The sequence below is a fragment of the Gavia stellata genome, chromosome 3 (assembly GCF_030936135.1).
Source record: "Gavia stellata isolate bGavSte3 chromosome 3, bGavSte3.hap2, whole genome shotgun sequence".
NCBI classification, from domain to species: Eukaryota; Metazoa; Chordata; class Aves; order Gaviiformes; family Gaviidae; genus Gavia; species Gavia stellata.
In genome coordinates this window covers 41,905,328-41,928,438 of record NC_082596.1, presented here as the reverse complement: position 1 = coordinate 41,928,438, position 23,111 = coordinate 41,905,328, and the positions used below count along the sequence as shown (strand labels likewise).

At 39.2% G+C, this 23,111-nt stretch overlaps 1 protein-coding gene across 1 annotated transcript in view; it reads right to left on the bottom strand.

The window, feature by feature from the left end:
* The window catches only part of TOX (thymocyte selection associated high mobility group box), a 221,031-nt gene that overhangs the window by 26,253 nt on the left and 171,667 nt on the right, over positions 1-23,111 (bottom strand). Inside the window, exons 4-5 of the mRNA XM_059815614.1 lie at positions 18,152-18,430; positions 11,555-11,785 (exon numbers count right to left, since the gene is read on the bottom strand). Of these exons, the coding sequence (XP_059671597.1) occupies positions 11,555-11,785; positions 18,152-18,430 (510 nt within the window). The remainder of the gene's footprint in view (positions 1-11,554; positions 11,786-18,151; positions 18,431-23,111) is intronic.

The window sequence follows — 23,111 nt, the reverse complement described above, 5'->3', positions numbered from 1 at the left end:
GCATTTGGGATTCACAATATTACACAAAATGGAACTGCAGCTTTGAGTCTCTGCTGTCCACTTCTCCAGTCAAGTGCACAACCTGGGCACCTGTGGAAAGTCTCCACGAAGAGAGTAGAGACTATCCACCTTCCCCCTCCCACTCCACACTGCCTAGTTAACTGGGCTATTGATTCAAAGGTAAAAGATGGGCAAAGCTGTTTATGACAATTTTGGGGTGTTCTCCCGAATTCCAGAGCTGAAAAACACACATGTACATCTCCTCCCCAGAAAGATAAGCTTTATGGAACTTTAAAGTGATCTCTTTTGATCTTCCAATGCTCTAGTACAACCAGCAGTCCCGTAATGGAGAGGACTTGGCAGCACAGAGTGCACACACAGAGGACAATACAGTTGCAGACTACAAAGTGAGAGTGGTAGTGTCAGGCTGGAAGGATCCCGTACAACACCATTTTTATAACAAATGTGCTTGTGAAACATTTTTGTTTCACTGAAGCTTTGCTTTCAGAGACAGAACAAACCTCAGATATGGGCTGCAAAACTCAGAGGCTGCCTAAAAGGATTAAAGATTTTGCTTCCCAGGGAAGCAAAAGATCATAATGGAAACAGAGAAGTCTTAGGCTTCTAAAATTGTACATATAAAGACAGAGAAGAAAAAGATTAGCTTTAGCTGTGCAACTGTATCTGTGCACCCTTGTAATTTCTCCAGATTAAGATAAATATATAGTGTTGGCTGATCTCCTATTGTTTTGCAAAAAAAAAAAAAAAAAGGTAGCAGTGTGCTTTTCAAGTTGTAATCACTTGTGATTATTAGGGAAATGTACTGTTTGTTTTGAAAATGAATAAAAAATTAGTCAACAATCTGTTCCTAGCTGCTAAATTGAATTTAGCTTGACCTACAGAACAAAGACTAAGTTATACTGCTTTGTATATTGCAATGCCTCTGCATCATTCTGATAGCCAGTTTAAAAACCAGAACTGAACAAAGAATTTTACACAGAATAATGATCTTCAAAAGATCATGTATCTACTGCTTCCACATTGGGTTTTATTTTGCATTACACAAATATAAAAAATATACACTCCTGCTGTGCTCCTACAGTCACAGCATATTGAAAAAGTCCTCTGGGACCTGACTTTTCCCTCAAACAGTAATATTTTACAAGGTTAACTCAATAATATGAAGCTAACAACAATTTTGTAAATCTCTGTCTAAACCATCACTACTTCATAGGAACATCATAATACAGCCATTATTTAATTATTTCCTACCTATACATCTGCCATGTTCAGTGTACACATTGTCTTGCCCTCTTTTCTTGGGTCTTCTGGTGAGCCAATAATAGTCACATGAACACCATGTCTTCCATGGTCATATAAACATTAAACATGTAATAGAAGGTCATTATAGTAAAAAAGTCCTTCATGGATGGGGAAAGGTTTTTGATGACCCCAGACTGCTTTGATGTTTTGCATTGGCCAGAATGGTCCCCACACGATGGCTTGTCTGGAGGGTGGTCAGCTCACCCCGCTTCATCCTCTGAGGACAACAGCTTGGGCTCTCACTGTCTATATGCTGTTGTCCTTTTGAAGATGCCCACTGTTTAGGTCAGCATACAAGTGGGTTGATGATCCTCATGCTAGTTTTGGAAATTCTGATTGGTCCTGGCTTATACTAAAAATAAGAGTAAGTTCTGCCTGTCTGGGGAGTTGTTAATTTTCATAAGTAACAACAAGGTCTGGTTGTCAATATTTTTCTCTGAAGGCAAATGAATGTGGCCCTGGCAGGGGTACCAGTTCACTGACTTTGTGCTAGACCGGACTTGTACTGGGGGCTTATGAAGGCAGGGCAAGTGGGGAGCGTCCTCAGAATTTGTAGCAGTGCCTCAAACAGGTATGAGCAAGTCAGCTGCCCCTCCCAACCTATTTTTTTTTTGAAGCTGTGAGAATTTTTAGCCCGCAGGCTTAAATAGTTTTGTGTTGTATTAAGTATAAGGGTTGCATTCTTGCAGCGCTTTTGGGGAGGAAAAAGGCTTGTGTCATCATTCATGTGTGCTCTAGAAAAAGGCTGAAGCTCTTTCGAGTTTCATGCTTAAGACAGTGCCAAATTTGAAACACATAATTTCCAATAATACATTTAACATTTTTCCTGTAACAAGAAGCAGGCTTCTGTTCTGTTGCTTATCTGTAGTGTATAGTGGCAGTATTTAATTTTATTTGTAACATCTCAGAAATCTCTTATAAGGCTATTTTCCTCTCCTCCGTCAAGTAAGCAACAAGTATTAAATAAATAACTTGACAGGAGCATATACTTACAGAATTAAGTCATTTCCAGCTTGCTTTAATTCAATTAACATGATAATTGAATGTCAACTGATTGTCATTCAGGCAGTAGAGGCCCATTCTGATTCAGCGGAAGGTTTGTTTCCTTACACAATATTTTATTTTCTATATTGTCCCAGTTGTGGAAATTGAGTGTTGGCAGAAAAAAACATCATTTCTGTATATGCAGGGTGGGTCAACTTCATTTATTCTTATTCTCTTCAGCTTGTTATAGAAACCCCAAAACACCAAATTACATTCATTTGTCCACAAATGGAAGCTGCTGGCATTATTTTCCTACTGCGCGTCACGAATGCAAATTTACACAGCATAATACACAGGTTCTTAGTTTACTATTTAATTACATTTCCAAAGTGCCCCCAGTAAGCTAGTTTCGAGTTCCCTTACACTGTCTAGTAAAGCATGCAGCAATATAGAAGAAGATACTTTCTAAAAGGAGTAAGTATGAAACTACCTTGTGCATAGAAGTATATAAGATGATAGCATTTGAATTAGGCCACAGGGAAAAACGAATGCCCTGGGCTCCTCCACTGGTAGCATAACAGCCTGGTACCAGCCCCCAGGCCATTGCAATGGTACCCTTTAGCTCAGGTTCCCTGGGCTGACCATACTTGTGGGCTACCAGTGCTGTAGCAGCTTACCTCGAGGGCTGAACTCTTTTTATTAATAGTGATACACATCCTTAAACTGACTGCCCCAAAATTTCATTTGGAGATAGAGGGGTTGTGGGTTATATGGTTAGCCACAAGCACTCACAGATATGAGACTTCCCAAATTAAAACCACAGTAGAATATCTGCACTTCTATTTTATGATGCCAACTTCTGGTTATGTTTTGCTTTATATATTTTCACTGCTACTTAGTTCTTGACTTCCTGGATCATAAATTCCTTGAGGCAGGCTTTGTGTCTCCTGTGCTCTTCTACATGTTGGATAATATGAAACTCATCACTGATATATATATAACTGAAATATACCTGTAATGCCCCGAGCCATGTTTTTGTTCTGGTTAGTCATCTTTTCCCAATGAACTTCCTCTCAACTTGCTTGTGGAGGATTATCAACACACCACAACACACTACGCAGCAGGACTCCTACCCTGTCCCATGTGGCTTGCACCCTTGTTCCCTTAGGGGAACAGATCTCCCTCCCCCCAGTCATCATCACAAGAGTCAAAACAGGCACTTAAATGTCTGCAGACATGTCCTCAGTTTTGAACATCGGGTGCTAATGGAAGAAGGCACCAGTGACTACAGTCCCCTTAGATACTAGAGACTTGGAGACAGTGAGTTAAACTGACTGATGCTCTTAGGAGAAAAAGAGACTTTCAGAATTTGTGCCTCATGGTAGTCTGAAAAAGCTTTGTCTCTCCTAGCTGACAAAGCACATTACAAAGAACCGTGCCACTTCTCTGGCTTTGCCTAAATAGCTGGTACAAGGATGACAAAGAAGGGGAAGTTTTCAGTTTATCATCTTGTGGATGTCTCCTTAGAGCTGACACTTGCAAGCAAGTTATATTTGTCTTTTTAAAATGATGTAAAGGTGTCCACATTTGTTTTGATGGAAGTGTTCCATAAACCCCAAAAAATAGTATATGCAAAAATAGCAAATCAAAAAGCAACATGACCGATTTTGTCTTTTTGGTCTCCGCACTGTTATTACCCATGGGAGTGCCATTTTCACAGGCTACAGTTACAGAAATGGCATCTGATAAAATACAGTAGGCTGCAATCCAGAATTAAATTCCACATTCAGATTGTCGTTCCTGGCCCTATATACCTAGGCTTATAGAGAAAACTTGTATTTTTTCCAAGTGGGAGACATATCTCTAGTTTTAATCTTCTGATTTTGCAGCAAAGCCACCTAGAGCTGCACACACTCATCTAAAATATGGAGAGAGATATTCCCACAGCAGTCAGAAAAAAAAATCCTCAGAATTGCTTAATGGATACTGAAATATGTTACCATTTGATTTTTAATCTAGGTACATACAGTAACAGAAAGAGGCCCAGGGCTAGCTATATGGCTCAGCAGTCTCTGACTGTAGAGCATGAAAAAGACACTGATGACATATTAGAGGCTTAGGGGAAAGAATTCAGTCTTTCTGGTGTGCAGGGGAAAGATCACAGGCCAAATTCAGCTCTAGCACAAAGTGAGACTCGATGGAGATCACTGGAAATTGCAGATATTTGTGCCAGGCCTAAATTTGACCTTATAGGCTTGATGCTCACAGCTTGCAGGAGTGGGACTGTACATTTTATCAGAAGCATGTTGGATGAAAGTTGGATAGAAAACAAATGATATTAAACATATGATCTATGTGGTGATTATTTGCACTTTCTGGTATTCTTTTTATTAAAAATAAGGATGTGAGCCTGAATGGAGCATAATAATTGGGCCCAAATCCAGTTCTGTATGCAAATGATTTAAAGCCATATTCCTATCGAGCTCGAATGTATGGCTAAAGGGTGGGGAAGAAGAATGAGTAAAAAATTGAGGCTATTATTTATGCATGTTGCTGCAGCAGTACTTGGAATCCAGGGTCCTTTTGGCCCAGCTCCTTCCAAGTACAACAAGAAGGCGAAGTGCAGTTCAAGTCAACGTTCATAACTCGGTGGCCACGTGTGGTGTTTATCTAGAAGCTGTGTCTGTTGTATGTAGCAAATGAGTATTAGAAATTGACCCTGGGCAGGGGGGTGTCTGATGTTCCCCACAACTTCAGTGCTCCTGGGAGGCTGCAGGAAGACCAAGCTGCCAGGTGGGCTGGGCAGGAGGCCAGCAGACGATAGCCTGTATTACTGTATACAGAGTAAGATGCTGCAGCTCCTATGGTGACCTACATTAATTTTTTTTTTTTTTGCAGCAGAGGGGAAGGTTTCCCATCACCAGTGCACAGTGCGGTTCCTGCCCAGCCCAGCTTTGGATGGGAGAGGGAGGCGCCAGCTGCCAGAAGTCCTGCAGCAAAAGTGCATTGCGAACAGGGGGCCTGACACCACCCCCTTCTGAAGTTAGTGGAAGTTAAGGGGTGCAAGGTCTGGCCCTGTGGAATCCAAGGCAATAAAACAATCTGAAGATATAAATTTATATATATGTACATATATATACATAGACATGAGCTTGTATCTGCGCGTACGCATGCCTGTTCTTGGCCCATTTGTGCTGCGGCTCATTAAGCCCAGCTGCTTGCAGAGGAAGGGAGAAGGAGCAGACACCAGGGTGAGGAGCAGTTGTTTTAAACTCTTGACGCACTCATCTAGAGCTTCAAAGGGTAGAGATGCAATTTCAATATAGAAATATGTCAAGAAAAACAGTGGCTCTCCCAAGCAGGCCTAAGGTGCGACACTGGTAAAAGCGACTTTGCCGGGAGTGGCTGGGAGCGGAGGTGTAAGGTTGCTGTCCGTTGTGCCTATTCCTGAATCTATTTTGCTTCTAATTCACTTTGACAGTGTGCACACACAGATGTGCCTTCGCTTCCTATTCTCATTTACAAAAATAAAACAAATCTAAATTTAAACCTTGTGTGGTTGTTTATCTACTAAACTGAAGGTACATTCTCATCCTCTTACACGTGTGTTGGACATTGCTTCATTAGCACAGATATAATAATTTGAAAAAGGTCCTTTTTAAAGGGGGAACAAAAGGTAGATACACAAACAACTGCGTGAGTATATGAGCGTATCTAAAGAGTGAACAAACTTTATGTTTTCAAAATGCTACTGACTACCTTGATCCGACGGTCTCCGTATCCTCTGGAGCTATTTAAGCAGCCACACTTCAGTCCCCTGAACTGTCTGACATCCTGCCCCCGGGCACCCCACATGCATAGCCATGCAATGGGAATGCGATGGCTCTTCCACCCATGGAATGAGCTCATTTGTCACGTCAAGCAACGGGACAGCGACACAGCATCGCGCCCCGGGAGGGAGGAGGAGCTAGGTGAGGCGTCCGTGGAGGCCAGGCAGAGCCAAGGCCTCTTGAAACACCGATCTTGGATCCATTTTGATGTGAGTTGTGGCATCTCATGTCATGAGAGATGCTTCGGAGATATGAAGTGTTGGCCAGCATTACTTCTAAAGCCCCTCCTGATCTACCTGATTCATCCCAGCACGGATAAGGTGCTGCAATGTCTAAAACTTCCCTGCAATCAAAAGAGAAACCTACAAAACATGTTTTGTTATTTTTCATGCCCAAATCAGTCTGGGTTATTTTCAGTGACCAAAATAGAAACCCTTGAAAGATTGTGGTATATAGAAAAAATGGTAACAGTATCACAAACGTTGACCCTAATGCACGAGGACTTCAATTTACTTCAGTATTGGTAACATACAATCCATGTTGCATCAGATGTTAAAGAATAAACTGCGGCTTTTATCTAGTGGGTCTTTGAGCACCAATGAGGAGTAAATGATTTGATTTTGTGAGCTCTGAGGATTTGTCAGCTGCCTCATAAGTATAATTCTGGCTCTTCATATTCCTGCTGCTTCTAATTTAGCAGGACAGGCTCATAATTGAAGCAAATTAACTATTTACACTTGCCACTTCTACCAGGGGAAGAGGACACATCAGCAGGAAAGAATGAGTGGGAAATTAAATTCTTCCCACTTGTGTCAGATCTGCCCTTATATAAACACATTAACAGTAATTTCATGAGGCGTCAAACATAGGAATAAATACTGAGGGATAAAATAATGAGGTGTTGCTATTGAGCTGAACTGTTGCAGCTAATATTACTGTGTATGAATTATGCAGCCTGAAAGAAGGCATATGTTACAGCACTCAAACAGTCGCTTCGCCAGCTTCTTCTGATCGTTAAGTTTTGGGTCCCCTAGGTGAATTCATCCTTCTTCCCGCTGCAAAGCCAGCGCAACATTTAAGTAAACACACAGAAACACATACACACACATACACACATACATACATATGCACACTAAGCTGTTCATAGGAGGCCAAATTAATTCCTGCTCGAATTCCAGTTAAGTCACTGAAGTTACACCAGAGATTAATTTTGTTGAATGTTGAATAGACATTCAATTCAATTTTTAGAATAATAGCACATTTATTAAGGTCTTTGGCTGAAGTTTTAAAGTTACACTAATGTAAACAAGAACATTTTGTTTGTAATTTGCCACATCTATTACAGCTTTACTAGGACTCTAATTAGAAACTTAAGGTTCATTTAGTACACACACATCTGGTACTGATTTCAAATGACTTTCCTTTTTCATCTAAGGACAGAAAATGACCTAACTAGCCTTTTTACCCAGTTTGAACCAGCGTTCTGTCTGAAAGCCAGAGACTCGACCATTTAGCATGCTGAACCCCCTTCCCTGGGGGCTGTTTTTCTCCCCTTTGCAGTAAAAATGTGTGCAAAGGGCAAGGATGTACATAAATAAGCTATAAAAATGGGATGCACAGAAGTATAGTACTAACTAAGGAAAAAAAAGTGTTTGTGATCATAAGAGAGGAACTAGAAAAGCCACTGAAAATATCCCTGTGCTATGGCTACAGCACTGAGGAGAATGTACCCCAACATACTACTGCTACAGCTGCTTTCCATTCACGGGTATATTAATCTGAAAAGTTTTAGAAAATATTTACAGTGAAAAATGAAGGAAAATGCACAGTCCCTGCTTCTGATCATGTGTAATTATTGTACTCAGTTCAGAATTTGAGAAGAAACCATGACAAATTCCACCGTGACCACTAAAGTCCCTTTAATTTCTAGACTCCTCTGTGTAGATAGGTTTGGACAAACAAAACAGACACACACCAGCGTTGTTTGCAAATGGCCCTCGTACGCTCAGAAATTAATGGGAACAGTTATAGCACATGACCCAAAAATACAAATGTCTTCATATGGTAAAATGAGAGTGGAAGTACACTGTTATCTGCTTTAACCTAATAAATTGCAATATTCTCACAGTAAGAGCATCAGAGTGTGATACATTTTAAGTATAATTCCCCCCCTAACTTCAGTAAGGCATCCACCATCATCTAGTTCATAATAACATTGCCTTTTTTGTCATTCAAATCCTAATTTCTCAAACAACATTTTCCTAGTTTCTTCACAGTTTGAAAAACATATGTGGTTCTTGCACAAAACCTTTCAAGCTACAGTGTAATATGTCAGGTTATCAAAAATTTTTTGCAAAGGCTTGGACATACATATACTGCCCTTAGGTTGTCACTGTACTGAGTTTCAATACCTTTATTTATTCTGTGGTCAGTCTTCAGGAATAAACAAGAAGAATTCTGTGCATTTCAGAAAAAGCTGGCTCAGGTTGTAGGAACAAAGAAGATTTCATTTTGGCATGAAAACATGAGGTTATTCTTCTTTCTCAATAGCTGCATTATGTTCTACTTTCTGATTCATTTGTATTTACCATTTAAATAGTAAAAGGAGTTCCAATTCAGGAAACATAATTTGGAAACATAATTCTATTTAAATTCCAGAATAAGCATTAGCTTCCAAAACATAAAAGCCAGAAGCTTTATGATAATTGAATCCTTTTCAGCAAGTATAATGCATCAATAAAGTATTCCTCTAATGATGTTATTGTTTCTTTATTTAACTATTTTTGAATTTATGAAGCTTCTTCAATGCCAAATTCCAAATGCTACATTAATCATTTGTATTTTTAGAGTCCAATTTTCCTACTAGAGACATAGGTTTCATAACAGTTACTAATGCTCTGGATCTGAAAAATTAGGCCTTTAAAATACAGACTATCTAGTCAGTTAAGACGTCTTGTAATCATTATTTTGTACTATTAGATCCCTAATGGAATAAAGAATGAGTTTAAATTTTTTCTAGAAAATAGGATTGCCAATTTTTTAAAATAGGGACTGTATTTTATTCTTTTTGTACAGCGCTAGATTAGAAAGGGCCTGGGCCTGGAGTTTTAACAATGTGCTTAGTAGATGATAATGAATAGGCAAAATGAGTCAAAGAGCAACAAAGATATGCTAACCCAAACTCTTGGAATAATTGGCTTAAAAATCTAGTTGCAGCCATTTTTTTTCATGGATGTGTCATGTAGATTCCATAACACATCATTCTGCTGTGTTCCAACTTAAATTAAGGACAACAGAGATAAGGAAAATAAATTTTGTTCTGCTGTTCCAGTAAAAGGACTTATTCAATTATTGCTTTCAACCACAAATAGGAAATCCAAGTTAAAGCTGGAAATTTTAAGGTTTTATGCACTTTTCTTAAACAGAATTCTATAGAAAGAACTCAATTTTCTGCTGGTACTACTAACACGACAAGTTCAAAGGAAATGTGCATTTTATAGTCTTTTTGGTTTATGTCCATTATATGGCCTTGGACTAATATTCATGAAGTCAAGTTTTCTGCTTTGTAAGCAGAGCAAATATTATGGAAGGAAAAACTGCACCACTGCAACAGCCACAAATTAAGGGTCATTATGAAAAATCCTGGAGAAAACCAAGCACAAGGTCTTGCTTGGTGTCATCACTAGAGAGATGTAAGATTAACTAGATTAACAAACTCTTGAGAAGTCCAGGTCTCTACCTTTCACCATTTCATGAAAATTTGGATCCACAATCACACAGGCAAGCAAGATGGGTCCACAATACAGATCTAACTACTTGGAGGACTCCTGAGGTATGTGTTGGGTGTGCAGATTTCAACATGGGGAGTGATTCTGGGCAGGTACGCAGGACAAGTAGGAATGGCATCAAAACCTCTTGCTTGTGAACTTAACTGAAAGCATAGTCAGTATTTTTTTCTGAGTCAACAGTGAACACTCATCATCATGGTCCGAAAAAGCAGTGTTCGACTTTGAGAGAACTGCTGTACTGGGAAAGTCTTAACAACCTGTCAGATCAAGGACGTAACCTTGGCCTTTGCTAGGCATATTAAAAAAGGCAGAAGGAAGAGACAGCACAACAAAATAACCCTAATGTGCCAGGCCAAGTGAATTCTCTGACCCTTGTGTTCAGAAAGCTACCTTTCCTCTAGCTAAATCTTCCAAATGCTGACCTTATTCAACAGTGGATACTAGACAGAAGTTTTTTTTTTCAGTTAGTCAAGGAGTGCCAAATCTTGATTCTTGTTACACTGATATCTTTAACAGGGATCTAGATGTACCTACATCATCCAGTTATTAGCAAAGAAAATCTTTTTTAAGTCCAAATGCTTTTACCTACCAAAATTTTCCTTTTAATTCTTAGCCTTATTAACTATAATTGTGTAATAATAATATGCTCTGTGTGGATGAATGAGATGCTGTTTTGTCCCAGTACTTTTCCTCTTTCTGTGCTGACATCAACCCCCACCCAGGCCTCCTGCAGCCAATATAACTCTCACTCAGCACATCTTTTCTCTCCGTATCTGTTTCTTTCTTAAAGTTCCCATTTCTTTATACACCCAATCCATTCTGTTGGCAGATAGTAAAAATGCAACCAATAACAACAGAAAAGCAATGGTATGCTGCCGCGAGGCTGAATGCTATTTGCAACCATCACCACCATAAACTCATTAACACAGTGAGCTTCACCCAGAGTTGCCCACTTTTACATAGGATCTGACTGACGCAGAAGGATTTCTGCAGAGGTTCAGATCCAGCTCTGCCAATCTTATTGCAGAACCAAGGGCTTTCCACGGAGGACAGAAGTAACTATGGGATGTGATTTCCACAGCCTACATGTATGCTGTGCAAGAGGATACCCCAGAATACTGTCGATTTGCCAGGGTCCACCATAGGTCTTTTTGGGTCAACACATCTGTAATTCCTTTCATAAAAGCCAGATGGGTCGGGAGAAGGTGTGAGCCCAGCTCCCCTTCTGGCATTATGGAGCAGGGAAACATCTGCAACTGGGAGCTCGGATATGTGTCAGGTCCCACTGTACAGACATGATGTTTGGCAGCAAGGTCCTCCTACACCACACTGTCACAGACAGGGTAATGCCATCATAAAATCTTAGGCCCACCAATTTCAGCATAAAACAATCCCAAATATAACCCTAAATTTTGTGTCACACCCCAAAACTAAAAAAACTCTTTTAGTAGTTTCATACAGACGAAATGAAACGATACTCTCCTTATCTTAGTCTCTTTAAATCATATTCCCGAGATGGCCCATATTCAAGTTTCATCCCAGCAAACAGAAGAAGCTGCCTACAGTGCTTATATGACCCTGATAACACTTTCCTGAAACAAAGCCTCTGAGCTACAACACATTTTGTACCTGTTTTTGTTCTTCTCCTAAGCCGTCCCACATTGAAGCTACGATTTTAGAGACTTCACCAAAAGTAGCATTGGGGTTTTGGCCCTTGATGGCTGCTTGAGTGTCTCGAAAGAATAATGCATAGGCAGACACAGGCTTCTGTGGCTCATTTGGGTCCTTCTTCTTCTTCTTTTTGGGAGTTTTGGGTTTCTTTCCCATATCTGAAGCAGGTCTCTTCTCTCCACCATTGACCTGTAACACAAAAATAGAAAAGTACTATAAAAAAGCCAGTTTAATTCAGTCCATCCATCATTACAGCTTCTGTGATGCAAAGACATTTTGGATTTTGCATGTAAAAATGGAATTTTAGTTGCAATCTTTGATAATCCAAATGTTGACACCATATCACATGTATAAAATTAATTATAAGCATTTCAGATTCTGTAATTTTTTCCCTCAAAGTGCTTTATATTTTGCTTTCATATAACTGTTATGATCTCATGTATAGTTCATCTGGTCATCTTTTCACCTTTTCTAATTTTTATTGCTAAAGGCTATAACATGCATATAATGAGTACATTCAAATGAAATTAGTTTCATTATATCCTGACCACCAGTGCAACCACATGAATCACCTGCAGACAGCAGGAACACTGTCATATCTACCCTTCCCTTATCCTCACCCTTTCCCAGAACTACCCCAGACTAGTGTACAAATCAATTTCTACTGCAACTGGTGGTACACCTTCCAGGGAATTTGAAGATAATTTGATTGTGAATAAAATGTTTCAAGTTATAGACATTACCCTACACACCTTTGGATTAAAATCTGAAGAAACAAAGCTTTACCAGTACAGACAGTTTGGACCCCTTTAGAGGATCAGTTCTGATCCATCTGGATTTAGCTGCATAGTTTTTTCCTCTGCTCATGCAAAACAAATACATGATGGTTTGAGGGAAGGGGTGAAAGAGGAATGGTACATGAAGCGAAGCGCAGGTGCATTATTTGTGTACCCCTGAAAAAAAATGGACGTGAGCATTTGTGCAAATTTGTTAAATGCCACTATGCTTTGCCACTAGCTCAGAGACTCTGATCACCAACAAAAACAAAGCACAAAATGGGACACTTCTGATTCTTCAACAGATTGGAGCTCCATGGCAAAAGAGCTTCTCTTGGTATGATCACTTAATTCACTATACCTTGCAGCAGTGACGTGTGATCTTACCAGAGGGTTCAAAGGAATTTTTCTATTGTTGGCATGGCCAGAGTACTGTGCATCATAAGCGTTTTGAAGCATGAGAAGATCAAGAGCATAAAAGGTATGCCCTAGGCTGAGGATCTACTAGGTATGACTTTTATCATGTCCTTGTATTATTATTTTTCAATAACGCATATCAAGTGACACAGGAGAACACAGGTGTTCAAATCAGTGGAACTGCATGGGGAAAATGGCTGGAAATTCTCATTTTGAGCAAAAAACTTTTTTAGTTTTCTGTATACCTCACTGTGTGGTGTTCAACAGCACCCAGGTGACTACAGTGAACAACCTGGATCTCTGTGGTTTACTAAGCACAGTAATAAAGTGATGACCACAATTTGAAAATGAAGTTGCTTGTTTCCTGAGCATTATGTTACAATAGATGCAACTTAATACAAGGTTAATGGCCATGGAGCCTATTGGCAGCATTTTGGAAAATATGGAAAAACAGGAGCAGTGTGCTACCCATTATTAAGTCATCCAGCTTTCAGTCTCTTGCTATTATTTCATTCTACAAGGTACACAAAACTACCAGCTAAATGGTAATTAACTAGGGCGCCCTAGTTAATTTGGCAATATCAGTCTAAACTTTTCAGACAGTTCTGTACAAACTCCATGAGCAAGGAGAATTGACAATAATTTGGGCTATAGTTAAAATTTTACCTCTATTATTTGCTAAAGTTTTTGGACCAATGAGATTTAAAGGTCTCTTTATATTAGGATACCACATTACTTAAACTACCCTTAAACTAGGTGATATGCTGCAGAAACTTGTGTAAGAAGTCTTCTGATAAGCTGTTCTGAGAACAGCTCTAAAATCTTATTCTCCAACCTGAATGATCAAGAGACTTCAAAAACTCACTGTTAAAAAGAGAGTACTCACAAGGGAAATTCTGTTTGTCTTATATGAAAATAATGAAATAAAAAGAATACCAGAATTCCAGCACTAATAACCTTGCAAATGACTGAGATGATGGCCTGCCTTATGTTCCCATCAGTCTATCAGCTTCATAGACTTCACTTCTAACCACCAAAGCAGAGACAGATGGGAAATAAAATAAAAACCATATATATTCTGCTAGGCATAGACTTGTGCCTCAAAATCCCTGGAGGTGTAGTTAGCTCATGGTAATCCACCTCCTGTCATGGCTTATTGCTTAATTATGGTGATGTATTTAACTTATTTATCACAAGAAAGCAATAATCTTTCACTTTAAAAATGTGTACATTAACCATGTTGCACACATAATAGATCACAAGAATATCTAGTGTAGGATTTAAAACTATCAAGTAAGGCACATCGTTGATATCTAAATGTCCCTTGAGAAGCTGGAAAATGTCTATAAGCATATTTAAAATAAACTGCAATAGTACCAAAGCCTTTAATGGAGCTAGGAGAGCTGTTTTATGCACACTATCTTGCAGTAATCGCTGTAGTTTAAAATAGATTTTAATCAAGCACCATCTGCATAATAGGCTGAACAGACAACATAGAATTCTACTTATAACTCTTATCATATAAAGTAAATATTGTAAAACCTCTACCACATAAAGAGAATATGCTGCAGCAGTTCTTTAGTAATTGTGTTTCTGTTAGTTAATTCTTGCTCCTTGCAGTCCTCTCACTATCTTCCCTCTAAAATACATCATTTGAAATTCTCTCATAAGTGATATTCAGACGAGCATGGAAGAAAACCCTGTTATCCATCTATGAAGAAATACATATTTGCAAACCAGTAATGCTTCCAGCAGCTCACAATTATGCTTGGCAATAACCGAATACATATTTAATGATCCAACAGTATGAATTATGGCAAGAATTACATAAATGCAGTGTTCCAATGTTGAGGTGGTCAGAATAAAGCAGGTGGTAAGTGGCCACTTTGTTCAGAATGTTTGTATAGTTACTTACAACTATTGATTTTTAAGTTCTCCCTTTTTTCTTCTTCCAGCCATAGTTCCACATATTAGATTTAGAAGAATTAAGGAGATGGGATGTACACCACTTGCAAAAACAATATCCTTGGTCTGAAACTACGTTTCATATTTCCATGGACCTAGCAGCTTTCTGACTGTATATAAATAGCCTCATAATTATGCTACTGTTGTCACTGATCTTATGGTCAAGCAACCTCAGCTGTCTTGCTTTTAGAGCAACAGTGTGTAGGGCAACTGAGCCCTCTATAATACAGCTCCTTTCCCTCTTTTGTGCAAGGGAATATATGACATTTAAAGTCCAAAAAGGCCTATATGAAAGAGCCTTTATGAGAATGAGTATTGCCAAAAAATATTTAGCAGCTGCTGCCATTAGTTCTGTGTATGTTGGATAAGGCTTACAACAAATTGAGTATTTACCATAGAATGAACACCCAAGAAGCTCAGTACATGAACAATTACATCAGTTTGTAAAGTTTCCTTATTACCAGCATTTGGAATATGTACGTTAAGCTGAAATGGTCATTTCCTCCATGCACGGAAATCAGTGGTTCACTAGGGATACAATCATATTTCTAGTCCAAATGTATATCATGTACATATTTGTTCATACCTTCTGTCAGCCTCTTTCTATAAATTCATGCAAACATGAACAGGACACTGAGATTTTTGTGGTTTTTTTCTCTAGATAGAAATAGGTATAGTTGTTAGGGATTTCTCTACCAAATCTGCTCTCAAAGGACCAGTGGCTTTTCTTTCACCTGTAAGGCTGGGTGTTTCGCTGGTATAAATTAAGGGAGGTCATCTGACACGGAGGTGATTTTCCATTTGAAACTGTACTTCATCTTTTTGATCAATGTTGGTACACAGGCAAACATCTACTCCTGCTGGTTAAATAGGGAGAATGTCACTGTTGCTATTAATAATATGGTGAATTCAGTTGTTTTTTAGACAGTCCTCATGGCAGGAATATCTTACTGACTTCATGAAGCTGCTCAAATGTGGTGAGCTCCAGCAGCTACTACATGTTTGCAACACATGCACTTCTACTGAAGGACTGAATAATGACCTCTGGCCCTGATCTATAAAGTAGTATCACACATATACATGACAGTTTATAAAACAAAGAGTAAACTCCATATTTAGCAAAGTTATATTCAGGTAAAAGAGGTTCTTGCAAGAGACAGAACGACCGCTCTATCTCTTGCTGTTCCCATCCAGTGCCTTCTTTCACAGGGAGGAGGATTTTTGAAGTGAGAAGAAGCCTCCAAAGCAGCTCTGAGAAAATTTAATACTGTTGTGGCTGGGGAAAAGGATCTCCACAGAAAGCTGGTTTATTCTAAGTATCCATATCCATTCATTGGCAGCTTCCAGGAAGAGCAGCGTGACAGAAAGATACACAGTGGAGGGGTTTAAATTGTAAACTACAATAATACACTAGCTTCTTACACTGATTATTCAAACCCTCTTGTCTTTTACAGAGGGAACTACAGCAGAACCATAGCATCAGATCAGGCGTGCCAGCCCACTGCCTGTCTCCGATGGTGGCCAACTTCAAGCGTTTTTCGGAAGACCTAAGAAATCCCACAGAAGACAGGTATGGCACAATCTGCCTCCATTAAGCTTACATTTTGATCCCTACTAGTTGGAGACTAATTTAAGACCTCTATCATTATTAACCACGTTTAATATCCCTTAAAACACTTCTTTTAGCAGAGAAATTATGAAAGAATTTTAAGGCAACGTATCAACTTCAGCATACTGAAGTATTTTTCTTAGTTTTGTGTTGTGTATTGTGCCTTTTCTCATCTTTTTCTGCTTAGGCAGAGCTTGAGAGAATTTTAAAGACAGTCTTCCAAAATAACATGGCTTGTTAAAAATTTGAACACTATATAAACTGGCTTCCACAAAGAAAGGATCAAGTTTTGCTTGATCTGCAGTGCTCAGTATTTCTTTATTGAAAACACTGGCTTCAGATGAGTACTGCATGAAACCACAACCCTACACTTTTGCTAGCACAAAGTGTTGCAGTGAAAAACTACATGAAAAATATGGGTTAAATAACTGAAGTATTTTATAGAAACAGAAAGGATATCTCAATTATTTGAGTGGATGTTTTCTCCAGAAGCTTAGAGCATCTTGCACACTCCCACCAATATATGTAAAAATATTAGCAAAGCAACAGGAGTAGCAAATAAATTATTCTGAAAAAGTAAAGGCTGCCTGGAATTATTTTTACATAGCTGTATTCTAAAGTCTCCCTCAATAAGGAAGTGCTCATTTAAAATGTATGAATTATTCAGTAATTTTTAAAACCTAAAGTTTGTGAAATCAGGGGAAAGTCCTGAAATAAAACTTTTGAATCAGAATTTATTCATAATGTAGTAAAACATTTGTCCAATTACATGATTATTTTATAGCTTGAGGCATGAAAAACAATATAATTTGAAAACAAATCAGACTTACATTTCTTGACTGGATTATCCCTCCTCAGTGACTCACAATATGTTTTCTTCACATTCCCCACAAGTCTGCAACTTTTCCCCACAAGATATGGCCATGGTACAACATCTTCACTACACTACAGGACTGCTGTAACAGGACTGCTATTTTGTAATGACCATGAAATAGAGCTAAAGAGGTTCTCAATTTCAATATGCTCTATTTCTGATTTATGGGATGACATTGTGCTAAGTCCCAATCTTTTTGTGTCTCAGCTTTTGTGTCTGCAAAATTAAGATAATATACTTGTGTATTTTGGGGGAAGTTTCCAGGTTTGGGAGGTTTCTGCATGCAAAATCTGCTATATAAATTGACATTTATCCTTTAAATAAATGTCTTGTTTATTATTTAAATTACTATTATTTTTTCATGCCTGTACTGACACTAAAATGAAACTTAAATATGCCATGCTGGAGTGTCAGCACCTCCCAGATATAAAGGCATAATGGGTCTTCAAGATTTTCAAGGTAAGGTTTTTAAAGTTCGTAGAGGATCTTTCTGTTCTGGTTGCTATGATGTTCTGTTTACTCATCCTGTGACCAAGTAGCAAAGACTAGCATATTGTACGGACTGTTCATACTTTTTATAGCAGTAACTCGATCTTTAACTGGGAACAAACAACCCTTCTATGCAAGTGAGACAACTCAACCTTTATATTAAAGTCCTAAAGGAATGGCTATCCTTTTACTGTTTTATGGGATTCCAGTTTGCTCTCACGAAGAGGAATGATGTCATTTACTCAAGCTGCCTGAAGAATGGACTGGAAAATATAAGTAAGTTCTATATTCATAACCCTTTACTCACTTCAGTCAACCACCAACAATGTATAAAGTATCACCTTAGTAACTGTGGCCATACAATTCATTTAGTAGGTCCTAAAAATATCCACCATTTACAAAGTAATCCTAGCATCTAAGCCTACCTTAGAGCTATCTTCTCCTTCATCTTCATGGACTGAACTGGATGGTGAAGGAGTTGCAGATTTGCTTCCAGGTGGAGAGGGCGAGTTGTGAGGAACATTGTTTCCACCCATATTCAAACCAAGCTGTGCACTGAGCTGGGACTGGTTAATAGTAGTCAGCTGCCCGTGCTGCATCATTCCTGGCTGCCTAATATCTGCAGGTTGAACCCTTGGCCTCATGGTTGCCATCTGAGGATGGGAACTATACTGGGCTCCTTCTGTATTCCGTAAATCTTGCATCTACAAGAGGAAAAAAACTGTATTAAGTATATCACTAATAAAGTGTTCTGTTCCTTTAGACCTCTGTTGGCCTGATTGGCTATATAAGGCTTAAAAGAAATGGCAAGTACTTAAATAAACATGTAAATACTGGAAATAAACAGAGTAAGGATATGATTGACATTTGCATAACACTGACTGTTATAAACTATTCAGGCTCTAGCCTCAGCCCGTGGGAATAGCAAAAAGCAGTGAAGGCTTTTTTCTCTATAGGGGGAACAAAAGGGCACTGCTTTCTGTAACTGCATGTAGAGTATTTCAGAAATGCTAACAAACAGGGACAGGTTTGCAGTCTGAAGTTTAGAACCAGATCAGAACATGAATATCCTCAAAATTCAAGACAATTTCCAGATCCTACTTTTCTTCTTAGGATTTTCTGTATGTGAGCTGTGAATTTGGGAGCTGCAGTTTTCAGAGTCTGAATATAGTACTAGGTCCCAACCTATTTCCCCTGGTGCTGCCCAATGAGATACTGGAATTTTCAGGATTCGGACGACTGACAAGAAGGATGCATTGATAGACTGATTAAATGATTTCTGAGTTGATTTGCTGCTAAGACATATATGAACAGAAAGCTCGGAAGTCGCTGGATTGACAAATGAATCCATTGTGCTATGTGGGTCACCGCTTCTTAGCATTAACGAGACATACTATTTTAATGCAAGCAACAAATTCAGTCTCTGCAAGGATAAGAATTAAAAGCACTGGAGGATGAAACTCCTTTCTTGTCCAGAGGTCAAATGTACTATACACACACACTACAGCAGATTGCCTGTAACATCTTTTCACTACACTCATACGGAAACATGACAAATAGCAAAGAGTATCAGCGAGAAGCTCAGATTTAAGCTAAGGTGTTCTGTGGGCGATTTAAAATTGAAGTGTCAATTCAGAGCTGAAATGAAATAGATATAGTTGTCTTTCTGTGCATCAGACAAACATGCCATACGTATCGAGTGGAATCTGACAGGAACTACCATTGTGTAAGTTCCATTACGATAAGGACATGTGTTAATGGTTCAATATATTAACATAACCACATTTATTTTACTGACAGCCTTTGTTAGACATATCATCTGAATTGTCTAAAGAACACTCAGATTTTTTTTTAAAAAACTTTTTATAGCTCATGACTTCTATAACCTATCTCTCTCTCATACACACACTCCTATATATCACAGCAATCTGTAAGATACCTTTCAACCAGTGACGCACAGGAAAAGAAAAGATAAACCTGTAACTTCACCTTTTCTCTTATTATTGATAGTGTAAAAATTTATCAATTTTAGGGAGATGCTTTATGAGCTTGGGGATTGATTTTTGTAAAGCTGACTGGTTGGCAGTAAATCAAACTGATAATACCATTAGTTATGGCATACTTACCACTTTACATGTACGTGTGTCTCTGAAAAGTATTTGAAATGGCTTCTGACAACGTGATATCACAATTACACCTGTATTTGTAGTGCTTTAGAAATTAATAGCTTTTGGTAAAAAAAGGTTATCGATACAAACATGTTCAAGTTCATTTAATGACTACTAAAGCACTGAGGAGAGGAGCAGAGACAGTGCAGTGTATGAAATCAATTGAAGGATGAAATTTGAATCCTGGCAGACATTTATATTTTTAAAGATTGCTGCTGACTTCTTGTTCCCTTCCCTCCAGTATCAGCTCCCCTCCTTGCCAAACATACTAGCCCTGAAAGCTATCATTATCTCTGCCTCCAGCAGACAACCCGTATCAAAACAGTTGTGCCCATGAAGCTGTAACTGCTGCTGGGCCGTTTTGCTCCGGATTCAGCTGTTGGGCTGGGCAGCAGCTGGGGAAGGGGGAGAGGGTGTGGGCTGCCCCAGGCCAGCGCAGGGCAAGCGGGCAGGGGATGGAAACCCACCCGGTCCCTTGTGTGCTGGGGAGACGGGGGCAAAACCCTCCCCAAAGCCCTCCTTTCACCCCGTCTGTGGTGCTCAACCCTCAGAGCCCTCAGTGCCCTCCCCGGGGCGCCCACCACCCTGCAGGGGCTGAGCCCACGCTGCCCTGCTTGCAAAGACCTTGGGTTTTCGTGGGGCAGCACCTCGTGGTGCCGGATCACAGCTGGGAATAACCCCCCTCATGAAAGGCTGGGAAAGCAAGACTGCTTTTTAATAAAAACATGCATCCTAATGATTTTATGAACTCTAGAAAGGAAATAGCACTATTTCAAACTCCTAACAACTCTTATTTTGAATGAACTTGCAAAGTGTCTACCTCTGAAAGCAGGGCAAAGGTTATAATTTTAATTACTTTTCCCCCAGTAAAATATAATACAATTGCTACTATTCAAATGATCTCTCCTTTATTAAAAACTCTTCATATGAGCTTCAAATATTATCAGATAGATACAGATAGATACAGATAGAAACATTCTGTGTTTGTCATCTTTAAACAACATATATTTTTAAACACTCTGTGATTCACTTTTGGCTCCAGCGCTAAACATACACTGTGTTTTAAGGTAACATGACGCCAACTGGACAGTACAGGATGTATCCCCACACAAAACACATGTGTTTATATATATTTGCAAGAGAACCCTTCACTAGGGAAATTCTGAGGACTGCAAATGAGGCAGTGCAGTAGAAAAAAACCCAGCATTTTTCTTTTCACATGAATTCAGCTTGTCTTCTGAATTTTTAATTCAGATGAATACCAGGCTACCTTTACAAAACCAGGTGTAAGCAGCAAGTAAGGTTGTTTAACAGTACATGTTCCCTTTGAGATGGTAAGCCAGAAACCCTCACCTAAGGGACCTGCCTGCAGAGAACATGCCAGTGTAAGTCCATCACACAGAGCTGTGGCCCTCAGCAAGGAGGATCCGCACCTGCAGATGAGGTTTCTGGCTCACCTCTCTGCCATGCACTGCAGAGCCTGCCTTCCCTCATCCTGCCGCTTCCTAGTGAAAAAGTGGGATTGTCCAAGAAAATGGAAACTGCTCATTCCTTGAGTAAGAACGGGCAGCTAATCACATAATTGTGAAAAGCTATGAGATTACACCGTGGAAAACATGTGATGATGAACCTTCAGGTTCCTAAAGGATCAAGAAACCAAGAACTGTCCCATCAAGAACAATGTGTTGTTCTTGAACTGTGTTCAAGGACAGTCCCACCCATGAAAATCACACACTTGGGTCACTGCTGTGGCGTGACAGTACGCCCCTGTTTCAAATGCCATGACGACCTCGTCTCTGCAGGAACAGTGGCACTAATCAGACATACTCTCTGTCAACATTACATGCAGAGTATGACCGATTTCTTTTAAACTACTTAAAAATCAGAAGCTTCCTATTCCTTCTTCCTCCAGATGGAGTTTTACAAAACTCACCAATGTGTAGCTGTGCTGGAGCCATATTCAGTATGCAGAAGCAATATTGCGAACACACTCCTGCCGAATGCAAAGCTGAATACAAATCCTGCGGGGTGGCAGAATGCCAAATGGAAGAACAAAGTTAAAGAGTTTGAGTGTTACAGAGGGTAGGGACAGTCTTAAACTGACAACTTCAACGTTCTCTCTGATGAGGTAATAATGATAATATCTGGCACTTTAATATCATTCTCCATCTGGCAGTTCCAGGATGTTTCTCAACTTGTGTTACATTCAGCTTTAGAACATGCCTGGTTTTATTTTGGTTTTACTAATGGAGAAGCTATGATACATTTCTTTTTGAGGCTATTTTTTTTCCTGTTTGCATTTCGCTTATAAGCAGAAACTGAGCATCCACCATATAAGTGTTTGACTGCAAGTTAAAAGACATAGTAAAAGCCGCTAATTCTGAGGTGTGTACTGATAACCCTTAGCGGCACATGTTTAGTGCAAAAACAGAACAGGGCTGTCTGGCTGAAAACAAGCTCCTAATGCCCCGCTCAAAGCTCCTAAGGTACTAAGAATAAAGCTAAAGTGCTTTAAGCATCAGACCATGGTTCTCCCCATCAGCTTAAAGCAAAAACAGCAAAGCATGCAATGCAGAATACAGTGATACCATCCCTGAACAGAAGCATTTTACTGCAGGACAATGTGAGTACAGTACCCTAATCACAGAATCACAGAAAATAGTGCTAGAAGGGACCTCAAAAGGTTATTTAGTCCAACACTTTATCTCACAGCAGGGTTAGCTATACCTAAATCATTTCTGACAGATGTTTGTCTAACCTCTTCATAACCTCCCTAGGCAATTCTTGTGCTTAACTATCCTTACAGTGGAAAGGGCTTTTTTCCGTAATGTCTCACCTAAATCTCCTTTGTTGTAATTTAAACCTACTACTTTTTGCTCTGCTCCCAGTGGACATGAGGAATGTTTTTCTCCTTCTTTACAGAAAAGTTGTACACACTAGAAGGCTATTATGAATTTCCTTTCAGTTTTTTTCTTCTTTAGACTAAACAACTAAACCTGAAGATTGAAAGACTTTTTTCATATGCTGTGTTTTCTACACCTCTGATCATTCTTCCTGCTGTCCTCTGGACTATGTCCAATAACCTTCATCTTTCTTGAAATATTGTGCCCTGAAGTCCACAAAATACAGATATTCTTATCTGACACAGCATTCAGGTAGAATCCTTAATCTCTCACAGGATATACCATACAGCATTAAAAAATCCCTAATTATCTGT